At 45.2% G+C, this 24,306-nt stretch overlaps 1 protein-coding gene and 1 long non-coding RNA gene across 2 annotated transcripts in view; one reads left to right on the top strand and one right to left on the bottom strand.

Moving 5' to 3' along the window:
• HKDC1 (hexokinase domain containing 1) overlaps positions 1-24,306 on the bottom strand; it is a 42,631-nt gene that overhangs the window by 3,699 nt on the left and 14,626 nt on the right. The window contains exons 5-17 of the mRNA XM_055534840.1: positions 22,768-22,863; positions 20,858-20,957; positions 18,475-18,658; positions 15,355-15,510; positions 14,031-14,264; positions 12,693-12,997; positions 10,967-11,112; positions 10,748-10,867; positions 6,358-6,453; positions 6,088-6,187; positions 4,512-4,695; positions 2,247-2,402; positions 1,367-1,600 (exon numbers count right to left, since the gene is read on the bottom strand). Coding sequence (XP_055390815.1) covers positions 1,367-1,600; positions 2,247-2,402; positions 4,512-4,695; positions 6,088-6,187; positions 6,358-6,453; positions 10,748-10,867; positions 10,967-11,112; positions 12,693-12,997; positions 14,031-14,264; positions 15,355-15,510; positions 18,475-18,658; positions 20,858-20,957; positions 22,768-22,863 — 2,111 coding nt within the window. The remainder of the gene's footprint in view (positions 1-1,366; positions 1,601-2,246; positions 2,403-4,511; positions 4,696-6,087; positions 6,188-6,357; positions 6,454-10,747; positions 10,868-10,966; positions 11,113-12,692; positions 12,998-14,030; positions 14,265-15,354; positions 15,511-18,474; positions 18,659-20,857; positions 20,958-22,767; positions 22,864-24,306) is intronic.
• Positions 2,918-17,481, top strand: LOC129619642 (uncharacterized). Its single transcript, XR_008697999.1, has 2 exons — positions 2,918-3,000; positions 17,221-17,481. It is a non-coding gene; the product is annotated as an uncharacterized LOC129619642 (long non-coding RNA).

Here is a 24,306-nt window from a genome sequence, read left to right as displayed (position 1 = left end):
TGCCATGAAGTGATGGGACTAGATGCCATGATCTTAGTTTTCTGAATGTTTGGCTTTAAGCCAACTTTTTTACTCTCCTCTTTCACTTTCATCAAGAGGCTCTTTATTTCTTCTTCGCTTTCTGCCATAAGTGTGGTGTTATCTGCATATCTGAAGTTATTGATATTTCTCCTAGCAATCTTGATTCCAACTGGTGCTTCATTCAGCCCAGCATTTCACATGATGTACTCTGCATATAAGTTAAATAAGCAGGGTGACAATATACAGCCTTGACATACTCCTTTTCCTATTTGGAACCAGTCTGTTGTGCTAGAGTTTATCAAAAGTTTTGTCTGCACCTATTGAAATGAACATATGGTTTTTGTCCTTTGGTCAGGTCTTGGTTGAAAGGAAGAGGCTTACAGGAATCACAGCAAAAATATGTGACCTCAAGGAGAGAATAAAGAAAAGATATCAGTCAGTTATCCTGGATAATTAGTCAGCATTATAGGAAGGGCTAAGCATCAAGGACTACAGTAATAATATGTTTATCTATATATTTCAGCATGATTAGAAATTTTTACAAGCTGGCTAATACCTTTCTTCATCTACCAAGATAAAATGTAAGACATTAAATAAAAATAAAAGCTGTCATCATTGCCCTCTTTGTAATATGTCACATAGTCTACAGACACTGTTTAACTGAATTCTCCTGTCAACCTATGAGGTAGGTACGATTTTTATCATCCTTTTACAGATAAAGAACTAGCGTCAAAGAGAGTAAGAAACTGGCCTTGGGCCTCCCAGCTTCAAAGCAGTGGAGCCAGGATTCAAATTCATTCTTCATCCTTCTGCCTGCTGATTCTGAGCTCATACTTGACACACTGTCTGTGATGTGCAAAATACTCAGTTCTCACTGCTCCCTTTGAGGTCAGGTTGGACTGTGTTAATGATAACCACTTGTATTTACTGCATGTGTAAGTTGCTTCAGTCCTATCTGACTCTTTGCGACCCTATGGACTGTAGCCCGCCAGGCTCCTCTGTCCATGGGATTCTCCAGGCAAGAATACTGGAGTGGGTTGCCATGCCCTCCTCCAGGGATCTTTCTGACCCACAAATCGAACCCATGTCTCTTATGTCTCCTGCATTGGCAGGTGAGTTCCACTAGCACCACCCGAGGACTGTGTAAAGCCCTTTACATGTATGAACTCACCCAATCCTCGAGATTATTTCTGCCTGCCTGATACAGATGAGGAGCCTGGGGTTTAGGGAGGGTGGTGAGCACGCCCACATCACAGCACTAGGAAGCAGAGCCCCTTTGTCCGTCAGCCCCAAAGGGGTCCACATTCAGCCTCAGCCCCCAGCCCTGAGACTCTGGAGCACTCACTGCGGGTGCAGCTTGTACAGGGTGCCATCCACACCCACGGTGATCCTCATGTGCTCGAGTCCCTGGTCTTCCCTCCTCTTCTCCATGATGGCAGCCAGGCCAGCACCATAAAGCTGGGCCGCCCGCCGGGACACAGCACCGCACACCTCCTTCACCACGATGCTATCCTCACATGTGCTGTCCAGGCCAAGCTGCTGCAGGATCCTCCTGACCTGGAGGAGGGCCAGCCGGTCGCTGCCAGCAAGCAGAGCAGGATGTCAAGAGCCTATCGCTGGGCCCCTGGAACCTGCTGCCCAGGGCTCACAGTCCCCCATCCCTAGGTGCCTGAGCAGGAGAAGAAATGGTCCCAGCAAAGCCAAGGTTGGAGAAGAATGCCTCAGAAGCTGAGATTCAAGAAGGTCTGTCACCCCCAGGAAGTCCCATCATCTTTAAAGAATAAAGTATGAGCACATCATCTTTTCAGAATCAAAAGTGGATCTTTTTTTTTATTATTTACTTGGCTGCACTGGGTTTTAGTTGCAGCATGTGGAATCTATCTTCCTGACCAGGGATGGAACCCAGGCTCTTTGCACTGGGAGCACAGAGGCTTAGCCACCAGACCACCAGGGAAGTCCCAGAAGAGGATCATTTTTTAACCTAACCTAACTCTTCTGTAACCATTTAGGAATCCAGGGGCCCAGACAGGCTTCTGGCTCCTCAGCTGGGTGCTGTGGTACTGATGTAGCTGGAGAGAGGGAGTAGCCCCAGGAGGCAACCCTCTGCCCAGCCAGGCTCTTACTCTCTATTTTTATATTTCAAATCTGCTGGAGCCTGGTGAGACAGCATCATGTCCCAATATAGGGGCTTTAAAGTCGAGCAGGTGAAACTGATCATGAGTCACCTTTCAATCTGAGACAAGAACTTGGTTTCAAAGATGCCCCTGGTCTGGAGACGTTCTGAAATCTGGCCGCGGAAGAGGAGACCCTGTTTGGTCAAGTCAATCAGGATCTGCCGCACGATTTCCCCCAGGTACATCCCACTGGTCATTTTCTCGTATCTGTTGAGGGAAAGAGAGATAAGGTGGGTGAGAGCAGGAAAATCAGTGCTGGTGAGTGGTTCGCAAAAGGATCACATGTCAGAGCATGGAAGGCGTGCCACTGGCATCCACTAGCTGCCTGGCTCACAGTGGGGTGGAGTGGGCAGCAGGCCCAGAGAAGCGCATGCAGGAGACAGTATGATGTGGGAAGGCCGGGCTTTGGAGACATGTTGAGTAGAAGTTAAGTTCCAGCTCGCCACACATTAGCTGCATGACCTGAGTAAGGACTATAAACCATCATTTATGAAACCAGGAGCAAAGCACTGACCCCACAAGACTGTTGGGAGCCAAGCATCTGGTGCACAGTAGACACTAAGCTAAAATAAGTCCATTTTCTGGCCCCCAAGCTAGTTTACCTTGGCTTTGTATTTGAAGAAATCGTCTCCACTAGAGCTTCTGCTCCATGAGGTAACACATTTGAACTGTATACACACACCAAATGTGGTCCAAAATGTGAGCTCCCTTCCTTCTTCCTACCAGGCTGTGAGCTCCATGATGGAAGGTGCAAGAGAAAAAGAAGCTCTACAATCAACAGGCACTGACCAGGCACTCTGCCCAGGTACGTCTGACAGTATTAATAACAGTGAGGTGGAGCTGGACTCCCACTGCCTGCAGGGTCAAATGAAAATCCGAGTGTGCCTGAGGCTTACATGCTGGACTTGCATTCTCTTAACTGCTCAGGATTTCATCAGTCTAAGGAACCAACACTTAGACAAACAATGGGGACAGCAAAGTAAATCCAAGTATATTGCCCCCTAACACTCTTCACTCCAGAAATGAGAACCTCCAATGGATTCAGACACAAAACTTGGATGCCCCAACTTGGAATTCAGGTCCCTTGTGATTTTGGCCCCTGGTTCAGCTGGGCTTACGGTAACTTGCCTGCCTCCCAGCTACAAAGACTAGTGCCAAAGGAAGATGTGCGGCCACCAGGGCTGATCTTGGTCTTGTCAAGCCTCTTCCTACTGAGTGTTCTCAGTTCAATAGTCAGCAAGGCATCTATGACCCAGGTATCCCATCACATTTCCTAGCTCAACTTTTCCACTTGGATATTGTCTCACAGTAAATCTATATTTTCATCTTATTTTATATAGAAAGACACTGAGCTTAGTCGTGACAAAGACCACATGGCCTGAGAGTAAAACATTACTCTCTGATCCTTTACAGAAAAAGTATGCCAACCCCTATGGAAATTGATGGGCCCAGGCTAATAATCAGTTCCCCCCATGCTAGCTCTACCCCTTTCTCTCCTACTAAAGAAGCTATATGAGAATGCAAATGAAAATGTACTCTGTTTTGTGTTTGTTCTTTTTAAACCATTCATTGTTTTCAGTGTTTTTAGTATGGTTAGCAATTAGAATAACCCTTACAAGTGACTGTGACCCATGCTGGGACATGATGTCATGGCTGAGAACCAGGATTCCCATCCTTCACTTGCAGTTACTTCCCCAATCCCAGAACCACAGAGGTCAGCAACGTGGCAGCCTGCTCTTGAAAGACTGAGGATGTCGACCTCTAAACAGGACTTAGTAGAAACCCACCTTGAGAGGCCCACCATGCCCCTGCCGTGTGACATCAAGGCCACGGTGAATAGATTCCTGACAACCTTGGCCTCATTTCCAAAGCCACCACTAGACCCTATGGTAACCTTATGGTAATTAGAAAAAGGCACACCTTCTGTTTGTTGGAAACTGGTCAAAAATTTTGCTGCTGCTGTGTCCATGCTCTAGTTGTGTCAGACTCTTTGTGACCCCATGGGCTGTAGCCTGCCAGGTTCCTCTGTCCATGGGATTTCCCAGGCAAGAATGCTGGAAGGGGTTGCCATTTCCGTCTCTAGGGAATCTTCCTGACCCAGGGATAGAACCTGTGTCTCTTGCGTCTCTTGCATTGCACGAGGATTCTTTACCACTGGGCCGTCTTTGCTTTTGCTCAAATTAGACACTTCACTGACATCTGACGAGTTGTCATAAATATACAAACTATACAAATATCTGTAATATGAAAAGGGCACCCCCATAGATCTGCTGAAGTTGGACGACCTACAGAAATGGACACACACCCCCTTCTCACCTCTGTTTGCCAGGATTCAAGGACCCCTCATCCACCTCCTTGTCATATTGGGTCTGGATATCATCTAAGCAGCCATTATCTCCAAATCCTCCCCACTCGGTATTAATGCACATCTTCCCTTCATCCCCTTCTACCAGTTCAATGTTTCTCATCTCCTCCATGTAGCACATGTTGCTGCCTGTTCCTAGAAGGAATCACGAAGGGACTTTAGTCTTCAGAAGACACCACTAGGTCTTAAAGAGCCAGCAGGGTACAGCAGATAGGAATTTAGGTTTGGAGTCAGATACAACTGGGTGTGGACTTCAGCTTTATATTTATAGTTGGGTGACTACAGGCAAGTATTTCATCTTTCATAGATCCAATTTCTTCATCTGTAAAAAGGAACTAAAACCTGCCTTACAGATTTGTTATCAAAAAAAAAAATTAGATGATGTCTGTAAGTTTCCTCCACATAGAATTTGTACCTGTGATACCATTATCCTCCTCCTCACCCTCCTCATTATTGATAATCCATAGGCACACAAAGTGAGCTCCAAGTAGTCACAGAGTTAGCAGAGCTGGAAGGTACCATGAGGAACCATCTAGTCTTGGATAAGCAGATACTTGGTGTCTGAAAGCCACCCTCTTCTCCTTTGTCCATGACCTGGTCTGAGAACTATTCTCAAGACAACAGTCCAGGTAATTATCATCTTCAATCAAACAAATCTCACCTCTTTGACCTCCCAGATCTAGCCCAATCCTTCCCATGGATGAGGAAGCTCAAGTCCAGACAGAATAAGCAACCTGCCCAAGGTCACAAAGCAGGCAAGGTTTAGAGTGAGATGAAACCTCTCCTTGGCACTGAAGACATCTCAGTATATCCCCATCTCCTTGTGCTATGTACTACTTACCCTCAGGAAACCCAGACAACCAGCTGGAACAACTTGCTCAGATTCTGTGATTACTTAACCAGTGCCTGCCACTTGGAATGCCCACTGCCCCTGTCTCCACATGTTCAAATGCCACCTGTCCCCTCACCACTTACAGTCATTCCCCTGGAATCTACCCTTGCCCTTAATCACCACCAGACTTTTCCAGAAGACTCCTAAAATGCCTATATCATACCTCGGGCCACTCCCTGCTCCTCTCCTAGGTTTCTTTTCAACTCTTCCCCATCCTGTGCACCTTCTGACAGCCAGAAGAGGTCAGAGAACAGATGAGGTACAAGTTGGAGCTGGAAGGAAAATCTAGCTCTCTCAGCTCCAGGCCAACCAACATGATCCAACTGTGGTCTCCCTCCACCCAGTAAAATCTGCCCCAAGGCCCAAATGTGAAAGCTCCCTCTTTCTATGTTATTCTCCTTCCTCAACAGAAAGGACAACCTTGGCTTAGAACTCTTAGGGGAAAAGATATTAAGTAAAGACTTGGGAATTAGAAGACCTGAAATCCCAATCTTAACTTCATCTCAGGCATGGACAAAGCTGGCTTCAGAGCCCCTGTGTAATGGAACAATGGCCCCCTGTCCCTCAGTATGTTAAAAGGTAACTTCCAAAGGATCAGATGGGAGCAGGCCAATGGGACACGCCTGATCACTTACCTGCAATCAGGCCAACCTCACAATTACTGTCTTCATAGCCACAGGTCATCATGGTTCCCACTGTGTCATTCACAACTGCAACTATGTCCAGGTCAAATTCCTGAAAAGGAAGAGAGCTCTGCTGTAAGTAGGATGTGCAGGCCAGTCTCAAGAGGGGCACATCAGACTGAAGTGGGCAGAGGCCAGAGTTGCAGGGCTGGTGTCTGATGACACAGCACAGGGGCCTTGGGGAAGGACAGGTCAGGTATGAGCTTCAACACCATATCATACATTTCTCCTCTTGATGGCCTCCCTGAGCATATCCACCACATCTTCCCCTTCACAGTCAGTAGCTTTGAAGCCTTTGGTCCACTCAATGAGTGTTCCCTGAAAGAAAGGAAGGCAAATTCATTTGAGCAATAGTTTGCTGGAACCACTGCACAACCTCAGCATCAAACAGATGCAAGGGACCGCAGCTAACTGCTGGTCAAATGCTTTTGACTGTGCTTCCATTTGGATCCCTAACACTGGACCCAGAGGCATCATGAAGCATGATGCTCAGGCAAGGTCTACTGCTGAGCGGAATAATTGCAGAAATTTACATCAACTCATGTTCCCTGGCCATGACTGCACAGAACAAAGACCACTTCTGATTTATCCAATCAATCACATCTTCATGATCAAAGATAAAGCTACAAAATGTTCATCAAAGCATTGTTTCACAGGAAAAATGGGTGACTAAGGCGGCAAAGAATCTGCCTGCAATGCAAGAGATGTGGGTTTGATCCCTGGGTTGGGAGGATCCCCTGGAGAAGGGAATGGCTACCCACTCCAGTATTCTTGCCTGGAAAATTCCACAGATGGAGGAGCCTGGCGGGCTATAGTCCATGGGGTCGCAAAGAGTCAGACACAACTGAACAACTAACACACACACACACACACACTTTCTGTCTTTCCAACAATATGGATCTATCATTGTATATAAATATAGGAAATGCTCTATAGCCACAAAAATATAATCCTTTAAGAGAATGTTAGCCATTAGAGGAAGATGTTTACCATACACTGTTAAGTGAACTCACATTAAACAAATACAGATGATGAATTATTCTATTATTCTTTTAAAAACCACACACACACACACTCAAATCTGGAAAAAGGTCTGGAACAATGCATACACCAGAGGGTTGACGGTGGTTCTCTTTGGGTGTAAGATTATAGGTACCTTTCAGTCTCTCCTTTTTGCTTGTCCATATTTTCTAATTTTCCTAAAATCAATATGTCTAACTTTTTATACTACCAAGGAAAAGTATTTCTAATTTTTAAAAAGATGGTTACACTGTTAGCCAGAAGCAAGAGTTATCTAGCTTCAAACTCCACACCCTAAAGCTGGGGGTGGGTGAGTGCAGGGAAAGCTGGGGCGTCTAGGCCAGGAGAGCAGCTGGGATAGGAGAGATGGCCAGAAACTCTAATGGCAGCACCCCCAACCCCAGGGGATGAACGGCCACCTCACCCTGAGGCCCTCAGCTCCAGGCTCCCCCTTCTCTCCACAGTCCTTGGGAAGCTAAGCTTCCTTGCTCTTTTCCTGGTGAATATACGTAGAACCTTAGAGATTCAATTGATTCAGTTGAAAAATCTTTCTAATTAGTTACAGTTATACCAAATTATATTTTTTTAAGTCTCTCTGTTTTGAAAAACTACTGGTTACCAGAAGGAAGAGGGGTGAGGAGAGGGGCAAAATAGGTGAAAGGGATTTAAAGATATAAATTACTAGGTATAAAATAAATAAGTTACAAGGATGTAATGTACAGCAAGAGAATATAGTCAGTATTTTATAATAATTTTGTATGGAGTACAAACTATTACAATATCAAATTACTATGTTATATACCTGAAACTAATATAGTATTGTAAATCTATATTTCATTTATTACAAAACTAATATAGTATTGTAAAACTACATTTCATTTATTTTTAAAGAAAGTTTTTTTTTTTTTCTCCTCAGCCATTGGTGTCTTTGCTCCAAGCTCTCCCTTGGTCTCCCTTCCTTCTTAGTTATGTCTTCATGAACCTGTCAGAACTCCTGGGAGGGAGGCCTGGAGGCCCAGTGCCCCGAGTCAGGAGGAGCAGCTGTGTCCTGGTGCCTGTGGACCACTCAGGACCATGGACAGCAGCACGTGGCTTTTTTTTTTTTCCCCCCTCCACCCCCAATTTCCATTTCTATGTGTATTAATTTTTAATGGGAGCAGTAATACAAGAATGCATTACCTTTGCAAAAACTCAGTACTATTGATAACAACAAAGTCTCCTTTAACTCCCCATCCCCCTAAACATGGGAGGTAACCTCTATTGAAAGTTAAGTTATATCACTCAGTCGTGTCCGACTCTTTGCAACCCCATGGACTGTAGCCCACCAGGCTCCTCTGTCCATGGGATTTCCCAGGTAAGAATACTGGAGTGAGTTTCCATTTCCTTCTCCAGGGGATCTTCCTGACCCAGGGATCGAAACCATGTCTCCTGTGTCTCCTGCATTGTCAGGCAGGTTCTTTCCACTGAGCCACCTGTGAAGCCCTTGTTTTTCTCACTCAGTAATATATCTTTTATACCATTCCTGGTCAGTTAATATGGAAAATATTCCTCAAGTATAATTGCACAGAAATTTTTAAAATCCACAAAACATACCTATGAGTACTATTTTAATCCCTACTTTTCAAATAAGGAGGTAAAAGGTGCAGAGAGGTTAAGTAATTCACCCAAGGTCATACAGCCAGTAAGTGTGGAGAAGCCAAGATGCAAATTGAGCCAATGTGGTTCCAGATCCATGCTCTCAAACTATTGCACTCTGTTGGCCTCCTGGGTAGGTAATGTCTGTGAAGCATTTAGTACAGCATCAGGCACCAAACAAGCACTACATATGTGTTTGTTAAATAAAAATCCAGTAATCTCATATGAGTGATATGCTGTATTTAGTCATTTTCCATTTTAGGGGAAATGCAAATTTATTTCCATTTTTTATTTAGTCATTTTCCATTGCCAGGCATTTGGGTTATTTCTCATTTTTCATTATTAAAAAGTGATGGTGTAGTGAACATCCTTGTTCATTAATCTTGAGAAATGGATCTTATGGCTCTGAGCATTCTAGCATTTTTAATTTTGAGAGATCTAGCCATATTACCAGATAATTTCACCTTCTGAACCCCTCTCTTCCTGTTCTCTGAATGATTAGGAGTGGGAGGTAAGCCTGGTGAGTGGGTTTTCATGGCATTCTCAGAGTCCTGGAGAGTTCTGTTTCAGTTGGTTTTGCAACTGCTGATTGGATGAGACTGTATGCCTCAATTTCCTCATATGAAAAACAGGATAGAAAATAAAATAAAATGCACAGAACAAGGGTAGGTACTATTTCTTTATTTTTTTGTATTAATTATATATATATATATATATATATAAGTATACTGTGCATTATAGCCGAAATGGTCCAAAGACACTGGGTTCTAGGTCCTGAGGGCAAAGTGCAAGAACCTGGGCTCTCAGGCCAGTGTCCTGGACTGACCCCTCCATCACTGTTTGTAGATATGGTAACCTGGACAACTTAACTTCTCTGTGCCTCTGTTTTTCTTAACTACAAAATGGTGATTAAAAATAGCATGTAAATATACAATAAAATATCATTCAGCTTTAAAAAGGAATGGAATTCTATGTGAATCACCCTTGAGAACATTATGCTAAATGAAATTAGCCAGTCACAAAATGACAAATACTGTTATGATTCTACTTAGATGAGGTACCTAAGATAGTCAAATTCATAGAGACAGAAACAAAATGGTAAATGTTATCTAAATTTTACCACAATAAAAGATGGTAAAATAAAACAAAAATAATGTGTACATCATGGAGACACTGACTGGATCAAACAGAGTCTTAAATCTTCGGTGCCATTCTTATTATCGTCATGAGCTCTCTGGCTGCCTTGCTGTGCTGACCAGGGTTCTCTCTGTAAATTGAAAGTGCTGTTCTGCTTTTACACCAGATCAGATAGCTTGACTGACATAAGCCTCTTAGAGAGCAAGAGGGTACTCTGTTCTCCTTGAGCAGGTGAACGGTGCTTTTATCCAAGAAAAGTCATGTGATACATGTTTCTACATTATTATGAACAATTTATTAAAATCATCATCCATGAAGTTCTTCAGTGTCAACAAAATATGTGTCAATGTGATCAATGTCTCCTGAGAGTCTAACATCAGGAAAGAAATGCATTTCTTCAGAAGCACTAGTAAGCTTTTGTTCATCAGACAATAAAAGCCTTACAACCTACTGTGTTTCCCTGTTTACAATGACCACCCAGGAAGACACATGTAATATTACACACTAAGAGTTTTATAATTTGCCTTAACTGGTCATTCCCTCTTATCTCTTGATAATATGACTTGACCTCTCTTTTAACAGTAATTTTATCCATGTGTCTTTTTATACGACCCGAAAGCATCTTGCAAACTTCAATCCATAATACAGTAATAGTGAAAATGGAACACAGTAAATACAAAAAATTAATAGTCTAAATTCTTGATCATGTCTCCCCAGCTGTCCTGAACCTGAGACCCCTAAATAAAGTGAACAGTGACTCAGAGCTGCCTTGAGACTCCCCAGGTGCAGGAGGGAGGCCCGCCAGGCTGGACCGTCTTACCTTGTCAATGCTCGCCTGCCTGCAGGGAAATGAGAACGTGAAGCCCAAAGGCAGCTGGGCTCCCTTGAGGCCCATGTAGTCCAGGAAGTCGGCAATGCACTGCACGATGTGGTCAAACAGCTGCAGGGAGAGAGAGAGCAGCAGTCATGCTGGACCTGCAGTGTACGGGGTGGATGGCAGGCTGGCCCCCCGGAGGGTGAACCGCCAGCCGGCAGTTACCTCCTCGCCCGTGCCCTGCATGATCTCCAGAGGGATGGCGAAGATCTTGTTGTACATCCGCACTGACCGTCGTCCACTTCTGATCTTTACCAGGAGGACCCGGAAGTTGGTTCCCCCCAGATCCAGGGCGAGGAACTTTCCTTTCTCTGTGGTAGAGAAAGTGAGGGTGGCGTTCCACCAGCATGCACTAAGCAGGGCCTCGTGTGCAGGCATTGGAGGAAGAAGAGATGCCGAACGAGAGCAGGCCTAGAGCTTGTTGGCCTGAGGTTCGGGGGCCAAAGGGGTGTGCTGGTCAGCAAGCATGGTGTCAGAGCCCTGGGCGGGCATCCTGAGCCCATCTGAGGCCAGCTTGCTTTCCTTGGTGCCTGCTAACAGCCACACATGATACTTATACTCAAGGAACCTCTGAGGGTGAATCCAGGTCAGGCTACCTGACTACAGTGGACTCAGGAAGGTGCTTCCATTCTGTCTGCAGGGCCTAGAGGAACTGCTCATCCCAAGCCTGAAATGATCTCTGTCCCGCTCTTCCCATCTCTGGATTCCCACCCCCCACCAGACTTATAAGAAACCATATCAAGTCCAACACCCATTACTATCCAGGGCAGTGCCTCTTGCTTCTCTGACATTTCAGAGCATCATAGTCTGTTTTGTGTGATCCCTCCTCTCGCTGACTGCCTCATTCACTCTGTTCTAATCACACTGGTCATTTTACTGTTCCTTGAATTTGCCAAAGCCCTCGCCCCCGGCCAGTTCTCTTACCCCTGACTCTGCTCTATTTGTCCTCATAGCCCTTTATGACATGGCATCATCTGGTGTTTATTTGCTTACTGTCTTACTGTCTGTCAGCCCAACAGAACAAAGGTTCCATAAAGGCAGGGACTGTGTTTTCTTTACTGCTCCGTCTCTGTGCCCACAACAGAGCCTGACCTATAGCAGGTACTTAATAAAACTTTGAGGAATGGAGGCAAAAGGAAAAAAGAGATGAAAGAATGAATAATTGAATAGTGTCTTTTCCTGCTCTCATTTTCTCCCCCAAGTAGACTTGAAGGATACTGGCCCTGGAAAAGATCTTTGTTGTTGAGAGACTCCAAGTACAGCTGTGTAACCCTAAGTATGTCACTTAACTTCTCTGAGTCTCCGTTTTGGCATCCATAAAATGGGAATTATTCTCTCTTTACATAACATACAGAGTGGTTGTGAGCACAAAGTGAAACTAAAGAGTCAAATGCAAATTAAAGAGATGAAGCATTTTACAAAGATCAGTATATCTCGGTGAGATTCACGAGATGCAAAGAGATGGAGTTACTTGTCTAAAGAACTGACTTCACTGTTGTGTAGCTCCTGTCAGCTGAGCACAGAGGACCAGGAAAAGGATCAAGTATCAGAAAGTCAGGGGCAGAAAATGAAGAGAGGGGAGAGGAATATAGCCAAGCCCCAGGAGAGAAGAAAGCCAGAGGAAAGGGCAGAAGACAAGCCAGACATGCCACGTGTCCAGATGGTAGCTCCCGGGGACAGCATCTGGGTCTTCACACACATGGAACCTAACTTAGGTATTCTTCACTGCCAGTGCCCTGGATCAACCAAAGAACAAATTCAACAGAGTACTCTCCCTCCCTCCGTTATAGAGACGAACACAAGGCTCTTGAAACAAAGATCCTAACTGGGTTTAAGGAGCTTGGATGGAGCTCCGGTGGCCCATCAGAGAAGGGAGCGGTGCAGGGCCCACCTGTGCCATCCGGCATCCCACAGACGTAGGTGGGCAGCATCTTGACTGTGGCCAGAGGGTGGGTATCCTTCTTCAGCCCGTACTCGAACTCCACCCGCATCTTGTTCCGAATGCCCACAAGTTGTTCTCGGGTCAGCCGGAACAGAGCCAGCACCTTATCAATCTGCTTCTGCTGGGCCTGCAGCCGGGAGGCCACTGCGGTCACCATGGCAGCCCCCTTGGTGCTGCCACTCTCTGACAGGAGGAAGCGGACATCACAGTTCGGGACCAGTTTCCTCACCACCTTGTGCAGGCGTTTCGGGTATCTGAAGGCAGAGGTGATGACAAAATATGTAAAAACCATAAAGGCCCAGGCCCAGCCAATAGAAACAGATACAGGTGGAGCAGTGGGACAGCATCCTGGGGAGCCCTGCTGGGCCAAGGCTCACCGCTTTAGTTGCTGGATGGAGGGAGACGATGGGGATGACTAGGGTAGGGTCCAGGTCATCTGAGGGAGTGGAAGGGACCCCTGGAAGCCTCAAAGAAGTGGTTATTTTATCACTAATATTACAACTAGTAGGGCATATCCATACATAATATATGGGCTTCCGTGGTGACTCAGCAGTAAAGAATCTGCCTGCAATGCAGGAGCTGCAGGAGCTGCAGGTTCAATTCCCAAGTTAGGAAGATCCCCTAGAGGAAGGCATGACAACCCCTCCAGTATTCTTGCTTGGAGAATTCCATGGACAGGGGAGCCCGGTGGGCTACAGTCCATAGGATTGCAAAGAGTCAGACACAATTGAAGCAATTTAGCCTGCATACACTCATAATATATTGATTGAACATCATCTCTGCCCACAAGGAAAGGGTTTTTTCCCCAGCTCTTCCCAGGTGTACATGCCTGACTGAATTACACCTCTGTTAGTCAGAGGGGCTTTCATTCTCCCTACTTCTGTGTTTTCCTTCCGGTATCCTTCATGTGAACACGGCAAACTCTGCCATCCAGTTATTGCCCCATTTATAACTGGACATATCTTACTTTCCTATCTTAACATAGTGAGTATTCAATAATAGATAGATGAATATAGGGATAGATAGATGGATAAGCACATAGATGGATGGCCTTGGTAGTCAGGCTATTGGCTTTAGCAAAATAGTCCTTTAAGAATGATCCCCTAAAGCAGCCCTGCCAGCTAGATGAATGTAATCTCTGAATTCACCCTTTGCTCTATAATCTCAGAACCATAGAATATGGTTGGTTCTGGCAACCCAGAAAAGCAGCCTAGTTTAGAAAGAAAACTGGACTCTGCTCCAGGGGAGATTGCTTGCAGAGGGTGTGGGCCGGAGGCCAGCACTCACTGGGGGTGAATCTTGTAGAGCGTGCCGTCCATGCCCACCGTGGTCCGGAGCCGCGCCAGCTTCTTGTTCTCCCGGAGGCGTGTCAGGATGGCTGCCAGGGCGGCTGCACAGAGATTGGCCGAGCGGAAGGAGACGATGGTGCAGACGTGCTGGACCGCAATGCAGTCTGCATCCGACGGTTCCAGGCCCAAATCTGTCAGGATCTCTCTGGTATTGGCTAGGCCTTCTTTGTACCTGGCCAGGGGACAGGAATGAGAGGATCACACTGCCCCATCCCATGGGAATCCCCCTCAGAGAAAGTGTTCCCACCTCTGGGGACTGTGACCATAAACAGGCTGGCACATCATCATATAATAATAATGATGATTCAACAATGATCATGGCGGCCACCACTTTTGCTCACTCACTATGTGCCGGCTGCTAGTCTAAGGACTTGACATGTGTGTTAACTTAGTCCTCACAACAAACCTGGGGGGAGGACCGTCATTATCCTACTGTGCTGAAGAGGGATCTGAGGCACAGACAGGGTAGGTAACCTGTCCATAGGCACACGGCTGGTGAGTGCAAGGGTCAAGATTTGAACTCAGGCAGTTAGATTAAGGAGCCCACCCTTGTAAGCACCCTATACTGCACTGCCTTTCATTGAAACTCAGTCCCTGCCAAGCTCTGCATAAACAGACTCTGGAAGTCAGATGTCACCCTGCTGAGCTCAGAATCTAAGCTGATTGCAAAGCTCAGGGCAGTGCCAGGGTTTCTAACAGGATCTTGAGTCAACCGGGGCCAGTCAGCCTCAGCAGTCAGCTCCCTACTGCAGACCTTTGTGTGAGCTCTTCTCTCTAATCACCAAAGCCAAAGCCAAATGCAGTCCCTGACAGCAGCAGGTAGAGAAGATTATTGCTGTAGTGGGAATTCTTAACTTGGATTCCACGCTAGGGCCTTAATGGTTCCAAGGATGCCCTGATATTATGAGCAAAATTGTGTGCAAGTGCGCATTTTGAGGGTAAAGGGTCCAGAACTTAGACTCTCAAAGGGGTCTGCAACCCTAAAAAGGTTATATCACCAGTTTAGGGAGGAAAAAGGCAAAATAAGAAGGGGGTAAACCTCCAACAGCAGAAAACCTGGCTACTGAAACCAACCAGAAGCCACATGCGAGGCATGACAAGCACTGCTAATCCACCTGAAGCTGTGCACAGGTCTGAAATCGTCCCGGTGAAGAAGAAGATCTGGTTCCTCCTATGCACCACTCCCATGAGCACACCATGCCTTGGCTGCCCACCCTACCCTCTTTAGAGTCAAGGTGGGAGGGACCCTGCCAGTAGCTCACCTCTCCATGGCAGCCACATGCCGTGTTTCAATCTTGCCCTTAATGTGAAGAGCAGAGGATTTCTCACCGCCAAACAGGAGGCCTGCCTTGGCCATCTTCAGCAAGATGAGCCTGACGAGTTCACCCAAGTATAGACCGCTGATCATCTTTTCAAACCTACATTTTGGTGAACAGATAAGTAGCAGCAATGCCTTTGGTTATGCAACATTCCTTTCCCAAGCCCGTGAGCCATGGCCCATGGTCAGGAACACAAGTAGTGGAAAGGCCTCTTTCCGGGTCAGGAGGCCTCAGTCCTTGCCCCACCTTGAGGTGCCCCTCGGAGCCCACTGCAGCTCTCGGAGCTGCATTATCCCCGCGTATAAAAGAGGAACACTGAACTAGAGGAAACCTATGATTCTTTTCTGATCACAAAGTGCTTGAGTCCAAGAATCTTTATCTCAAATCACACTTGACTGTGGGGTGCCACTCTCAGATATAAGGAATCTCAACTTCAGAGAATTTAGGTACTTTCCCAAGATCACTAACCACAGCATGACAAATCCAAATTTGAAATTTTTTCCAACTCCTACACATTTCTGCCCAAGAGAAAAAGATGTTGCGTCTGTTAGTTGGGCTTAGATAGCCTCAGAGAGGTTCTACAATAATATGAGTAAAATAGATAACCAACAAGGACCTACTGTACAGAACAGGGAACTCTATCAATAGTCTGTAGTAATCTATATGGGAAAAAATCTGGAAAATAATGAATATATGTATATGTATAACTGAATCACTTTGTTGTACACCTGAAACTAACACTATAAATCAACCATACTCCAATAAAATTTTTAAACATAGTAATAAAATAAAATCTATAGGCACACACACAAAATAATATGGGTGAAATGTCCCACCACGTTACCCACATGTGGACTTTCAGTCTGCATACAAGAAGCAATTACTAACTGTTTCCCAAGTAAACTATTAAATATAATTTTTATTCTGCAAACATAATAAAATACAAAATCAAGGACAACCAGTTTCCTAATCAACTTTATCTATTTCATTATGAAAAGTCTTAAAACACTGCAAAAATAGAAGACAATAGAAAGAAATCCCAGCTGAGCTTGGGATAGTGGAATTATGTTAAGTGAAATGAGTAGTGTGAGGATGCTAAAGTCCTCACAATGGACCCAGTTCCTTAGGCTGTGACTGTTCTGTGTCACCGGCAGAATGGGTGTGTGCTGGGGAACAAGTACATCAAAAGCAAAAATTTGTTCCTCAGATATTCACTTCTAGTGTTGAGTGGTTTCCAGGAGGTACTTAAAATGTTTATTCACCAGGACTTCTTGGGAAAATGGTTGATTCCATTGCTGGGACTGGGAAAGTACATGGTGAGCCTAGAACATCTTACTGTGCAAGAAAATAAGGAAGTACTTAAAGAGTGATGGGAACATGTCAAGAGCACTTAGGGACTAGCTTGAGCTTCCACTGGCTAAATCTGAAAAAAAAAAAATTGATAGGAAGGAATGATAAAATAATGATAGGAAAAAATGATAACTCATTAAATTATAAAAGAATCCATATTAGTATAAGGAAGTAAGTGGAGGAGATAGCTCTTCCTTACAGTATTCCTTACAGTAGAATAGCAACTAATAACTTCAGAGGGAATGATGGATCTAGAAATTCATCAATGGACACTAAAACTAGAGAGTAAAAGTTTAATGAAACATAGGATAATTGCATAGTCTCGAAGTATCTCTTCACCAGATACTTATTCATTACAGAGGGAATAACCTTGTGGTGGAAAAACCTCTCGAACATTCCCTTAATCAAGTGATTTGAATTTGTGTCACCAGTAACTGAATAAATATTATACACTTCCAGATCTGATGCCCCGGGAAGGATACACACCCCTTGTGTGATAGTCCTGCTGAAAATGCACCACCTGAATCCAATCATGAGAAACGTCAGCTACAAGCTGAGAGACGTGCTGTGAAACACATGGTCTGTATTCTTGAAGACCACGAAAAGCAAAAATATATTACAGAAGATTGAAAGAGGCTAAAGAGATACGGCAGCAACATGTAATGTGTGATCCTGGACCTGGACAAGTTTTCTTTTTAAATAAAGGACATTAGTGGGGCAGCTGGTGAGTTTTGAGTAAGATCTATAAATTAGATATTAGAACTGATTAAATGCTAATGTTCCAATTTTGATAATTACACTTTGGTTATATAAGCGAATGCACTTGTTCTCAGGTAATACTCTGAAGTATTTAGGGGTGAAGGCATACTACATTTGCAATTGTAGTCTCAGATGGTTCAGAAAAATAATTTCATTCAGACATGTGTTTACACAGGTGTATGTTTTATACAGGTGTATATTGTGTGTGTCTGTGTATATACATATACACACAGATAGAATGTTACTATTTGGGAATTTGACTGAAAGTTGTACTATTCTCACTACTTTTCTATAAATCTGAAATTATTTTTTAAAATCGCATTTTTTCATTCAACAGACACTTTTTGTTTGTTTTTTAACAAACACTTAAAGCTGCAACAACGTGTAAAGACGCTGTGTGTAGAAAGGAAAGGAATTCCCAAGTGTGGCTGCCTTCAGGGAGCTTAGCATACAGTCAGAGCTGAGGCAGACCCTGAAGGCTTATACCACATGTGGGCGTGGGATGAGAATGCAGGAAGTCTCCATGAGACCTGAGGCCGGGAGGGACTCACACCAGGTGCTTTGCGATGAGGCCTAGGAGAAAGTGAGGTGCAGGGGAGCCCTGAGACACAAATGAGGAATGTGTGCTTCCTCGGGCTGCACTGATTTGTTCTGTGACCATTCATTCCAATGGGCCAAAAAGGCAGGACTTGAGTCACCGGGTTCACAGCTGTAGCTCCCCTGCCTCTGGATTGAATTTGATCAGGGATATGACCTGGGACAAATCACTCAGTTTCTTTGGCTTCCCTTTCCTCATCTATCTGGTGAAACTGAAATATCAATACAAGCCTTGCCTCTTAAACTCCCTGTGATGGAGAACAAGCGACAGCTAAGGAGTCTCCCAGGTATGAAGCGTACCTGAGTGAGTGGACAGTCACCGGTGCCGATGCCCAGATTACAGCACAGGGTACTCACAGCTGCTTCCCGGGGTTAAGAGAGCCGAGGTCCAGCTCCCGGTCGAACTCGGTGCGGATGTCCTCCAGGGCCCCGTCGTCCCCGAAGGCCCCCCACTCGGTGTTGACGCACATCCTCCCCTCGTCGCCCTCCACCAGGTCGATGTTGCTCATGTCCTCCATGTAGCAGGCGTTGGTGCCGGTACCTGGACGAGGGAGCAGAGAGAAAACGAACAGACTTGAGGGCTCCCATCTGGGCAAAGACAGAGGAAGCCCTCAACCGCCCGAGAGTCCTCTGAAAGCACCACAAAGTGCTTTTGATCCACTCCCGGGGCTGGTTCTTGCTGAGGGAAGCAGCTTTGGGAAGCCCGGGAGTTCATGAGGAATAAAGCTGACATGTCAAGTCCACACTTGTCAGGGTGTTAATGGTGTGCTGTTATGAATGGAATCAATTGTGAAGAAGTCCCTGATGAATATGTATGAAAGCTGACTGAGCACATTTATGGAGAGGAGGATGAGTAAACTGAATCTCATGTTTTTAAAAATTCACCGACTCACTAATATTTTTAATCCTTTCCCTGTGCTACTTAGCCTCTTCTCTATTTGATACTAAAAATATTCCTTACTCATAGCCTGCCACAAATTGTTCCTAGCATAAGCTACATCCTTATCTTTGACAGTGATGAGCTATCACATAAGAGAACAACATGCATTATTCAAACATAAATTCACTCCAAGGAAATGCCTCAAACACTTGAGTAGTGAGGAGTGGCTCTGCAGCCTGTTTGAGGCACAACCTGTTTGAGATATATTGGGATGATGGAAGCGTTCCAGCTGGACTGTGGTGATGATTAAAAAACTCTATAAATTCACTAAAATCACTAATTATTACCTAATTGAGAGGGTTTTTATGCTTCAAACCCTTTGCTTCAAAAGTAGTCTTTGTTTGGCCGTGACACATGGCATGTGGGATCTTAGTTGGCCAACCAGGGGCCAAACCTGTGCCCCCTGCAGTGGAAATGTGGGGTCTTAGCCACAGGATTACCAGGGAAGTCCCAATAAAGCTATTTTGTTGTTGTTGTTATTGTTGTTTTAATTTTAAGTATCTTTCCCTGGCTGATATTTAGTCTCAGGATTTTAAAGGCAACATGAGAAATAAGAGACGTAGGCAATCAGATTGTAATACAATATTTGGAAAAGGCTTTTCTCAGAAAAGTACAGACACTAGCACCCAGTTAGCAGGTTATCAGACAGAGTCAGTAAGACAGACACAGCCGACCGTGGCAGGTGCCATGCGGGGCAAGCGCCAGGCCCATTCTGAGGTGTGGGGCTCCAGAAACTGGAAGGCAAATCAAGACCCCAGATGTAAAGATCCTGCTCTTTGGGAAAGTCAGACTGAGGAGAGTGAGATGCAAATTAGGAAAAAACAAGTCAGAAAACTTTCCCCAATAGTAGTAAAGGAATAGGAGGGTTGAAGGGACATTTGAGAACAGCCTATAAATCCGGTCCATCTGGCCTTACTGACCCCACACAACCCTTTTCATGGACCCCTCTGGGAGGGCCCCCTTCCAGCTCAGGTGTTGAGACCACCCACGATCACTCCCACTTTGCTGAGGCCTCCCTAGTCCTGCGCCACAAAACGCAGTGGCCTCTTGGCTGGCCTTAGCACCAGTAGTTGATTCTCTACACAGCAGCCAAACGAGCTTTTCCAAAATGCACACCCCACTTGTCCATCCACCACCCAAAGTCCTCTAGTGCCTTCTCTCCCGTGGGTTTAAAGTCAAAGACCTTCCAGGGACTGTGTCCCATGTCCTCGGTGATCTGCCCGGTCCCAGCCACTCTTTCTCACCCGAATGGCCTCACTCGCTTTGATTCACAACCATTCAGCCTTTTAGGGCTCCTCGAGCAGCCCAGACTCATTCCCCTCTCACAGGCCACAGGATTCACTTCCTCTCCATCTCTGCTTTGCTCCCTCCTCCTCATCACAGAGGTCCCTGCTCAAATGTCAGCCCTCAGTGAGGTCTCACCTCACAACCCCACTGCCCTCCCTCTCAGTCACATCACCCTGGTTAATATTCCTCATCACACTAACCAGCTGAAATGTGATTTGTTTAGGCCTTTTTGGTCTCTCACCCACCTCTGCACTGAAAATTTCATGAGTACAGGAATCTCTGGGACTCTCACCATCAAGAATCCAACACAGAGCCCAAGGCCTAGCACACAATGGTCACTCAGTAAACACTTGTTGAATGAATGCTGTATTAATTTTCTATCTCCCTATGTTGCTTCTTCTAAGTAGAAAACACCAATACTCTTCCCACAGAATTTACTCAGAGTTTCCTGAAACTAAGCCCCAAACCAGCCCCTTTCAAACCACCTCCAAAGAGCAAGGCAAATTGAGTTACCAATGATGACACCAACTTCGCAGTAGGGATCGTCATAGGCACACGTCATCATGGTCCCCACGGTGTCGTTGACCAAAGCCAGAATGTCCACATCTAAGTCCTGTTGGAACACAAGTCCCAGAGGGCATCAGTGTGTGGGAGAGAGGCACTATTTCCTTATTTTTCCCCATAGGGGAAGCAAAAGTAACAAAGGTGCCTGGTTGAGAGAATCACTAGATCCTGTCTTCTGGGCCTGCCTGTAAGAAAAAAGGCCTTTGCCCCACAGCCATTGTCTGCCTTCAGTCAAGATGTTCTGACTTTTCCTGCTGACCCCTAGATCCTACACACCTGTGACTCAAGATGAACTAGCAAAACAGGAAAGAACTGTTAGGGAAATTAAAATGGAGGTAGTCTTGTTCAAGATTCAAAATTAGGGGAGCAGGCCTCTGACTGACTTCCGACCTTGGCAGAACTACATGTCTGCTTGCAAGCACACTGGTGGTTACCAGCAAGTCAAGTGGCACTTTAGATAAGAAAAGGAGTGGGTCTTGGACTTTCTTAAGCCCCTGGAGACCTCGCTAGTACCCCAGGGTCTAAGGAATCTTAAGATTCACAAGTTGAAATGAATAGCATGTAAAAGTTAAAGAAAAGCCAGAGCTGCATTTTCATGTGAAAAATGATTAATAGTATCAGTTTGCAGGCTGGAATTATAAGAAGAAGCCCCTGCTTCTGCTTATAAGCAGAACTGCGATTTGAAGTCTCACCCATGGTGCGAATGCACCACCTTGGACCCTTTTCCCAGCTGGGGCTCCAGATTGCTATTACTTGGGACTTCCCAGTGTCATTCAAGTGTGGACGTAGGTTGTCGGCCCAATTTGGTGATGTATACACTGTTATTCCTCTCTATTGTTTCTGTTTCTTCTAATGACCGTATATTGAAATTAAGTTATATAATCTTCTAGAAAAAATTTAAATTGTTAAAAAAAAGAAAGAAGGACTTTGTCAAGGTTTAAGGTTCAGGGGAGAAAAAGAGCAATTGAGACTGAAGAGTGAATGAAACCCATGCTCCTGTTTCATGGGTGAAGGCCTCTGAGCAATGACAACATGAGGGACAGATCTCCAGGACTCCAGCCAGTGCTTGAAGAACGCTGAGGAATCATGTTTATCCTAGGAGGAATGGTGCCTCCAGGAGAAAACACCAAAGTCCTCGCCCACAGGGACATTTTAACCAGCCGCAGCCAAGTCCTCTCCGTGAACAGCACCAGGGGTTTCCTCTTCTATCAAGTCAACTAGAGTTATTGCACCATGGTTCCACAAGGTTTGGGAGAGCATTTTAAAGCAAAATGAAAACAATAAGAGAAAAAGTATACAAAACACTATGATAGCAACTTTAAAGAGAAAAAAGACTGGAAGGGTATATTTCAAAATATTTCTCACATTGTCAGTGTGACAAGTCAATTGGGTTCATTTGTGTACTCAGCTCTGCCAGGAGCATGGCTTACTTTAATAGTTCTTTAAATTATTGTAAAATGTATCCAACAAATAGAGATATTCAATGAGTAGGGTGTGGAAAATGGGACAGAGAACCAGACAGGAAAGAAAATGACCTTTCATGCCTCAGAGAGGAAAGGTGAGGGCTGGAGCATTACACAGCATCAAGTCTACCCAAGACCCCCTGAAGAGGCCGTGGCAGCTGGGGAGGTCCCAGGGAAGTATTGGGTCGCCCTTCAGCAGTAATTGCCACATACCAGGCCCACAGGAGGGTTTATCCAAATTGGCCACATCTGTGCTACAGTGAGAACTTTCTAAAGATAAGTCCCTCTCTGATTCTCCTTCAAGGGCAGACACGGCAGAAGACAACCCTTCCCCACCCCCACAAGAGATAAGGGCCAGAACTAGGAGAGCTCCCCCCACTAAGATGGGTTCCTTACCTGGTGTCTTTTCATAGCATTGGTCAGAGAGCTCACTACGTCTGTGCCCTGAACTCCCCTCGCCTTAAACTTCTTCGTCCATGAAAGCAGGATACCCTGGGGGAAGATATTAGATCCAGACAAAATAAAGAAGGCACTCAGTTCTGAAACTGAGCTGCAGAAATTTCATGCTTACTACAGTGGGTCCTCTGTAGCCTTCTCTTTAAGTTGAGTCACACCAATTCTTTCATTTCCTTAGAGGCATTTTCTAATAATTTTGACATGCGTATTACTCTCATCTGAGCAGTTTAATATATTATACACAGGGGCAGAAAGAACAGTGGCTGCAGAGTCAGAATGCTTGGGGTCACAGTACAGTGTCCAAGTCATTTAACCTCCCTGAGCCTCAGTTTACTCATCTGGAAATGGAAACATCACCTCCCTGCCACAGGAGTGTTCTGATGGAAGTACCCGGAATGTGGCAGACACATGATGTGTGCAGAATGTCTAGTTTGCCAGGTCCACAAACAGAACCAACATGTTACCTTGTAAGACTCTTCTGGGGACTTAATTCCAACTTGGAAAAATGGATCTCAATATGCATTATCAATTATCTGCTTACAAGTGGTATTTCTCAAAGAGTTTCATGTCTAACATAGCAAATAATCACAGGATTTTTCAGACTGAAGGAGAACTTGCAGATTAAAAAATGCCCAAGGTTACCTAGTGGAGAGGACTTGAGCCCAAACTTACAAACTCCCTGACTAGCCCCACCCCCTCAGTTTAGGAATAAAGCAGACAAGCTTCAGAAAAGAAGGAAGTTGCTCCAAGTCTCATAGTCAGTGAAGGAGAGAGCCCAATTGGTAACCAGGTTTCTGAAACTAACGCCCTCCCCCACACCCCTCTAACCTCCCACCCCAACTTCAGAGATCAGGTTTTTTCCCCTGCACCACAGCGCTACCTAGTGGTAGCTCCCCCTAACTTCTGCCCTCTTGGGCTATGGTAACTCCTGCCCGCTGGACAGAGGAGTGAGAGATTGTTTGGTGGTATCCCCTCAAAAAGGATGCCAGGGACAATGTGGGACCTGTTAAGGGGAGATAAATGGGGGAGTGGGGAATAAATGCATGTGACATAGTGTTAAGTGGGGAAAAAAAGCTGTACATACAGCATAGCACCAGTATTCAATATAGATACAATTCCAAGGGGCTCAGACAGAAATGAATCTGCCTGCAATTCAGGAAACCCAGGCTCAGTCTCTGGTTGAGGAACATCCCCTGGAGAAGGGAGTGGCTACCCACTCCAGTATTCTTGCCTGGATATTTCCATGGACAGAGGAGGCTAACAGGCTATAGTCCATGGAATCCCAAAGAGTCGGACACAACTGAGTGACTAACACTTTCATGACTGCAAGGAAAACCCAATAATTCTAGTAGTGGCTATCTCTGAAGGTTGGGATTAGAGGAGATTTCTATTTTCTTCTTTAAAGTTTTCCATTCCGACCCTCTTTTCTCTCTCTTTTCCCCCCTACCTTTAAGAAATATTGCCATTTTATCATCAGAA

The sequence above is a fragment of the Bubalus kerabau genome, chromosome 1 (assembly GCF_029407905.1).
Source record: "Bubalus kerabau isolate K-KA32 ecotype Philippines breed swamp buffalo chromosome 1, PCC_UOA_SB_1v2, whole genome shotgun sequence".
In the NCBI taxonomy this organism is placed as follows: domain Eukaryota; kingdom Metazoa; phylum Chordata; class Mammalia; order Artiodactyla; family Bovidae; genus Bubalus; species Bubalus kerabau.
The sequence above is the reverse complement of the archived record's forward strand: the minus strand, read 5'-3'. Positions and strand labels throughout refer to the sequence as shown.